At 43.9% G+C, this 7,114-nt stretch overlaps 1 protein-coding gene across 3 annotated transcripts in view; it reads right to left on the bottom strand.

Moving 5' to 3' along the window:
- Positions 1-2,151: 2,151 nt before the first annotated feature.
- Positions 2,152-7,114, bottom strand: part of Poc1b (POC1 centriolar protein B) — a 134,181-nt gene continuing 129,218 nt past the window's right edge. For all 3 annotated transcript variants that reach the window (XM_055627775.1, XM_055627773.1, XM_055627774.1), the window contains one exon: positions 2,152-3,576. In XM_055627775.1, the coding sequence (XP_055483750.1) occupies positions 3,472-3,576 (105 nt within the window). In that variant the 3' untranslated portion in view covers positions 2,152-3,471. The remainder of the gene's footprint in view (positions 3,577-7,114) is intronic.

The following is a 7,114-nucleotide window of genomic DNA, read 5'->3' as shown; positions in this document are numbered from 1 at the left end:
CCCCGGGGGGGGGGGGGGTGTCAAACAGCCTGCCCTTGAGATCCTGTTAGAAATAGTCCGTGTTCCCCTTACTTTGAAAAACTACTTGGTTACTGAGAGTTACCACGGGCCACATCCGAGCAGAAGTTCTAGGTTATATCCATAGATGGTCCTTGGTTGAGTGTCAGTCTCAGAAAAGACCCTGTGCCCAGATATGTTTGGTCCTTGTAGAGCTCCTATCCTTTCCATATCATACTAACTTCCCTTCTTTCATATGATTCCCTGCACTCTGCCGAGGGTTTGGTTATGAGTCTTAGTGTCTGCTTTGAAACACTGCTAGGTAGAGTCTTTCAGATGCCTTTTGTGGTAGACTCCTGTCATAAGTTCAATGCACATCCCATTTGTCTTTCTACTTATGACAGGAGTCTACCACAAAAGAAAATCTTAGCAAGCAACTAGGCAGAAAGTTTGAGTATCGCCATGTATTTGGTGGAAGAGTTTATTAAGGAGAAAGTTCTATTAGGGAATGGCAGGCAGCATTCCTGCCTGGAACTCAGGCCTGCTGGAGAGACAGGTAGATTAGACGAGAGGTGCTTTGGAGGAAGCCTGGTCAGGGGTAGGGAGGCTCCTGTTTCTGTCTGGTGTCTGGACTTGAACAGAAGCGGTTTGGCAATGCCCTCAAGGCAGACAACTCCAATCAAGGGAGGCAAGAAGACCCTGTAGGCAGAAGGGCGTGGCTTAATGAAGATGCCCTAGAGGGAAGGACTAGCAGGGTTAAGGGTGGGCAGACAGTCTGTGCAGTTAAGCTTCTTCCTGTTAGTGAGATGGGGCCATGCTTTGTTGCAATTGCTTTTTACACAGTCTCTTGGTGACCCAGCTGGCCTGGTGCCTCAACTTGGTGAACACTGAGGATTATATACAGGTCTGTGCACCATGCCAAGCCTGGCTGAGACTCGTGCTTTGTTGACTCAGGCTTTTCTCGAACCACGCTAGCCAGCTGTGCAAGGGTGAGAAGGGGTGACAGAAGGGAGACAAGTTATATGGGTCACCTGGAGTGATGTGTGCAAGTGATGACAATGACTCGGCTGATTCGGGAACCGGAGGTGGTGAGGGGTGACTTCTGAAGGAATGAACTGTGTGTGAGATAAGGGAATTAGGATGGCTTCAAGTGCTGGATTTGAGCAATGAAGGGAAGGCCGTCACTTCTGAGGTGGTGAAGGCTAGGCAGGAGCTCCTGGTGATGTAGTCATTGGGGGCGATTACTTGGTGATGCCTGGGAAGGTCTGGACATGTGATTCATGTCCAGTGATTCAACACTGGACATGTGATTCATGCTTTTAATATCAGGCCCTGGGAGGCATAGGCTGTTAGAGGGTCTGAGCTTGAGGCAAGTCAGGTCTATATAACAAGTTCCAGGCCAGTCAGGGCTTCATAATTGAGACTGTCCCCACACGAAGGTTTTGTTTCGAGATAAGGTCTCATGTAGCCCAGGCTGGCCTTGATGTCCTCCGGGGCTGGATTACACATGTGCTGGCAGCCCAGCTGCTCATTAGAGCTCTAAGAGAAGATGCCGAAGTCAGGAAGCAGAGCCTGCTGGTGTTGGTGAAGGGGATTCCTCAAGAGATGGGAAAACAGAGCTCGGGGAAATCATAAAATGACCCCTTAAAAAAATGTTCAGGGTATTTTTGATTTTTTATTTGTATATTTGTTTTGTTTTTGAGATAGGGTTTCTCTGTGTAGTCCCGGAACTCACTCTGTAGATCAGGCTGACCTCACACTTAAGAGATCTGCCTGCCTCTGCCTCCCAAGTGCTGAGATTAAAGTTCTGCACCACCATTGCCTGGCTATTGTTTTTGTTCTTACTACCTTTTATCAAGGATCTGTGAAGATGAAGCAGTATGTGGCCACCTCAGGTTGTCAGAGGCAGCTGAACTGGATCTGTAAATGGGAGCCCAAAGGCCAGGAGCAACCAAATCCCTTTAAGCTTGTTGTAGACCAGGGCACAGGGCCTCTTCTAGAGCTGGTAAGTCAGGAGCAAACGCTGGAGATAAGGCCTTGAATCTTGGAGCTCTCCAGGAGACTGGTACACACACTGCGGCCTAGGTGAGTGTGATGAGAAGGTTAGCATTTCTAGATTTTAAATATTTAAAAAGGAGAAGACATTAATTATTGTTCTTTAAAAAGAGAAGTATCTTTATTGTTTGAAGCATAAAAAAGAGTAAACAAAAGTTGGTATTACATTTCATGTTTTTGTAGTTTTCTCAGTGGAGGTATAAAAATACACGGCCACTTAGTTTTGTGAGCTTGTGAAAATGTCTAGACGGCCACACTTAGAGGACAGAAAAGGCGTTTGTTTACAGTATACAGTTTTATACAGCTCATAGGCATATAACTGAAGCTAGTGGGAGAAAAATGTCTGTATTTCCACTTCAGTTCTTCTTTTTCAGTACACAGATAGCACTTGTGCCTGCTACAGACGTGTCTGGCATTCGTTCTTCATGCCCAAAACCAGCTGCCTTGAAATTGCCTCTTTTCTACTTTGATTTCCATTTTGTTCAAGATAAAAAAACATTCTTAACTTGTAACCAAGATCTTTAGACTGCCTAACTTGTTTTCATTTCAAATCACAATTCATCAAGATAAAATAGACAGTGCAAATTATTTTCTAAATACAAATGCACTTATTCAGCCACCAGCTTCACCCTAAGCAATGGCATATGTAATTCATGTATAGCTACATCTGCTTTTCATCATTTGGTTTTTGGCACACTGAAATCACACAATCTGTGCAAACTGTGAGCACACGTTCAGTATGACCCAGACCACTCAGTGCTCACCTGTAACAGAGGAGCCTTGCGTGGTACCCACTCCTACCAGACAAGGAAAAGCCCTGCTCTGTTAGTGAGCACTGTTGCTAATTGAGATAAGATTATTCTTGCTGGGAGAATTCTGAGGGACCATCTTTTCAAGGCATTAGTAAAGTGTAGTTCTTTTGTTGACCTGAAAGAAATATGAGCCAGCTCAATTACACATTTTTTTACATTTCAGGTGCTATTTGAGAGCAAGTGAATGATTTCACCTCAAGGGTGTTGTTCACCTAAGAAATACACTAACTACCTTCAGGAATTGCCTGAACATGGTCAATCTGAAATGATTTAACAATAAAATCTAGAGATCTGCTTACTTTCCTGGTGGGCATATTAAATAAAAACTGACATTTCAAATAGTATGGGGTGGAGAGGAATGGGGTAATTTAAATGTTCATAACTTTCTTACTGCAATTATACCTTAAGGAGCTTAAATTGATCCTTGACATTGATTTACATGTTTAAGGCAGTCCTTAAAAATGACTTGACCCTTTCATTCTGTGGCTCACCCTCTGAAGAAATATGGAAACTAGTATATATGGTGGGGTGTGTGGAATGCCTCTGCCGCCTTCCTGAGTGAGAACATTTCTTCATTTATTGGCCTGTTGCTCACACACTTTCCTGGTCAACTTCTCTGCTGGACGACATTGAAAAGCTTTTGCTGATTTTCAAGGCAGTCTTTTAGCTTATCTTCTGTCAAAGTCAGGCGCTGCTCCAGAATTGAAACAGTCTGTGAGAAAAGGACGACAGTGTCAGTGCCCTGTAACCCGGGGATTAGTGCGGTGATGAGCACGTCATCATAGGAGACCCTTTTTGGGACTTGGATATAAATCATCTGCCTCCAAACTGACTAAAAACCTGGGCTCCCAGCTTAGTGTGCTGTTGAGCCCACCTGCAGAGCAAAGCACTGTCAACTAGTGAGGAAATTAAAAGAAAAAACCTAACCCAACCCAAACAAAACAACTGATGCGTCTGAAGAGAAAGGGGTGTAAGACAGCCCTCTGGAGAATGTTCTTATATATGATCTTCCTGAACTCAGGGTCAGGGATGAGGTCATCCAGTTTTCTAAGAAGCTACACATTCCTGGCCCAGGCACTACTGACATGTCACCACTGGACATTTTGTCAGAGTCTGTCTTGTAGTGACAGATGGCAGGGCGATCACTACAGAAAACAGCATGACTGCTACTGGCAGTTCGGTGGGAGGACTGAGGGTCGAGAATGTCTAAGCTAAGCTGCTGCTGGCCACAAGGACTCGGTGGGTCTAGCTAGCCTAACTCCTTCAGTATATACGGAGATGTTAAATTTGGGGAAAAAAATCATTGTGATATTGTCCAGTCTTTTATAGCCTTTCTTAAAATGAAACAAAACTAAAGCCAACCCCCTTTTAAATTATAAACTAAACTACAGACTAGAAAGCCACACAAAACTCAAGTGCTTACTACGTTGACCTAAGAGGCCAGCTGTCACTGTAGTCATGACCTAGAACTCTCCAAGTGGCTTTCAGTTTCATCCCTTACTCTTCCGTCCTGGGCTTTACTTATGCCAACCCTTAAATCACTTTCTTACATTTCCTTATGCTTTTAATTCTCAAATGTTCCCACCTTTCCCTTCCTTTTCTTGACAGTCAACCAACAGCAGGCTTAGGCCATTTGTCTGTGACATTTATAATGATCTGTTCCGCAGCGACTATCCAATTAGCATAAAGCTCACTCTACTAGTCTCCTCCGTCGGTGCCGGGAAGGCTGCAGGGTCCTAAGCCAGAGCCACTGCACATCTATTTCCTCACGAGCAGGCACAATGGCAATGCCCGCTGTCTCTCCCTTCAGTGGTGTTCAGTGACTAGTCAATGAGGGAATGGAAATGATAATTTATCACGAAAATTCGTTTCTTAATTGGCACACTTTTCTATGACCCATCTATTTATTTATTTATTTATTTATTCATTCATTTATTTATTTATTTATTTATTTATTTAGACAGTATTCTGCATGCATGTGTGCCTGTACGCCGGAAGAGGGCACCAGAACTCATTATAGATCTCATTTGAGCCACCATGTGGTTGCTGGGAATTGAACTCAGGACCTTTGGAAGAACCTCTTAACCTCTGCACTATCACTCTAGCTCCTGTAATTGATATACTTTATAAATAAAAGGGGTTTTTGTTTGTTTAGTTTGTTTGCTTTTTGGTATTTTTGTTTTTCAAAACAGGGTTTCTCTTTGTAGCCTTGTCCTGGAACTCAATCTGTAGACTAGGCTGGCCTCGAACTCAGAGATTAGGCTGTCTCTTCCTCTCCCCAACACCCACACCTGAGTCTTAGGATTAAAGGTGTGCACCAACACTGCATAAATAAGAGTTCTTAAAAGAGGGAGGGAAGAAGAGAGGAGAGGAGAGGAGGGAGGGAGGGAGGGAAAGAAGGAGAGAGAGAGAGAGAGAGAGAGCAAGTGAGAGAGTGAGGGTGCATTCTCTTATTGACTTGGTTACTCAGTAGTAGAGTTGATGTGGGGAGATGCGGGGAAGGCAAACAAGGTAAATATCAAGGCAAAGAGTGACTGTCCTTCCTTCTCAGAAGGTCATAGTCATCATTTAGGAGCTTTTGCTTTCAGGTTCCATACCACAGTTCATCATTACATAAAGATAGTTGTGGTACTGATAATATTTTCCTAAATGTCTGTTATGTACCAAGTACCCTGCCAGATGCTACATATCTGTATTATGATAGTTAGGCATGCCAAAGTTGTTGGTGTGTACATTATCACTGTCCTTAATGCTGATTCCTTTGTCTGCCACTGGCAGTCAACTTGATCTTGCTTCCCCCCTGTCTCTCTGTAGTACTTATAAACCCTGTAGCTTGACGATGGCTTCGGACAAGTTTGATTTGTGTGCGACTAGCTCATACTCCCTGTTTGTCTTCTGCAGGCATGCTCCATCTTGCCTTCACCTCTTTAATATATAAAAGGAAATGAGCCCTGTAGAGTTAACAATAGCACAACCATAGGGGGAATGTAATGAGACATGAAGTGATCCATTAATTGTGAGCCAGGAAAAGAGGAGAAAGGAGCCACAGAGGTGAGGGACAGGGAGGGAAGAGATTCATCTGCAGTGTCCTCAGGAAGACTTGACCGACAGGCCACAGGGAAGAAAAGTCCTGTTAATTAAAACTGAATCTGGCATCTGAAAGGTCAGTAGTTTTTAAAGGGAAAGAAATGTCTGGTAAACACAGGGAGGTCCCCATTAGCACACAATTTCTTTTCTCTTTTTCTTTTTTAATTTAAATTTATTTTTAAGAATTTATTCACTTTACATCCCCACTGTAGCCCCCTCCCTCATCTCCTCCCAGTCCTACCCTCCGTTCCTCTTCCCCCTTCTTCTCCTCCCCTAGTCCTCAGAAAGGGTGAACCCTCCTCCCCTACCATCTGACCCCTGCCTATCAAGTCTCATTAGGACTGCTTGCATCCTCTTCTCTGTGACCTAGCAATGCTCCCTTCCCACCCTTCAACCAGGGGGAAGTGATTAAAGAGTGGGCAACAGAGTCCATGTCAGAGACAGCCCCTGTTCCCCTTACTAGGGAACCCACACAGACACTGAGCTGCCTATTGGCTACATTTGAGTAGGGGTCTGGGTCCTCTTCACGCATGGTCTTTGGTTGGTAGCATACAAATTCAAAGTGAAAATGTGCAAGTTTACTATGATTTTTAGTAAACAAATATGACTCCAAAGTCTCACATAGTTCTTTCTCACTGTATGTCAAAATTCAAAACCACAGATATGCTGCTTAACTTCAGAGATGGTCTGTGCAGGAAAAATAAGTACCTAATTACTAGTTCTAAACACTGGTGACAGAGTAGAAGTAAGCCTTTTTGTGCCTGATAGTTTACCCGACAAGGGAAATGGAGCCTGTGGCACTGCACAGTTTCTAGCAGCCCTATGACACATGCATGGCCAGTGTTAAGAACTGAGGTGATTTCTGTGCAGGAGCTATATGAGATTGAAATAGTCACTCTGGGCAAGACACTGTCCTTGCTCTATCTCATGCGATATTCGTGGTGATGTGAAGGGACGCTGACCAGCACTGTACACAGCAAAGAGGACAACAAAAGAAGTCTCCAAAGGACACAATCAGGAGAGCAGGCTGAGAGGCTATGGCTGTTTCCATCTCAACACAAGACTTCCATATATTAGGTCTACACCTCTGAAGAGCTAGAAGAATTTTAGTACAGTATTTAAGATCCATTATACTTCTGCTGTGGTAAAACAGCCTCAAGAGA

Source organism: Psammomys obesus, unplaced genomic scaffold (assembly GCF_907164565.1).
Source record: "Psammomys obesus unplaced genomic scaffold, mPsaObe1.curated_primary_1811, whole genome shotgun sequence".
NCBI lineage: Eukaryota > Metazoa > Chordata > Mammalia > Rodentia > Muridae > Psammomys > Psammomys obesus.
This window is presented reverse-complemented; position numbering and strand designations above follow the sequence as displayed.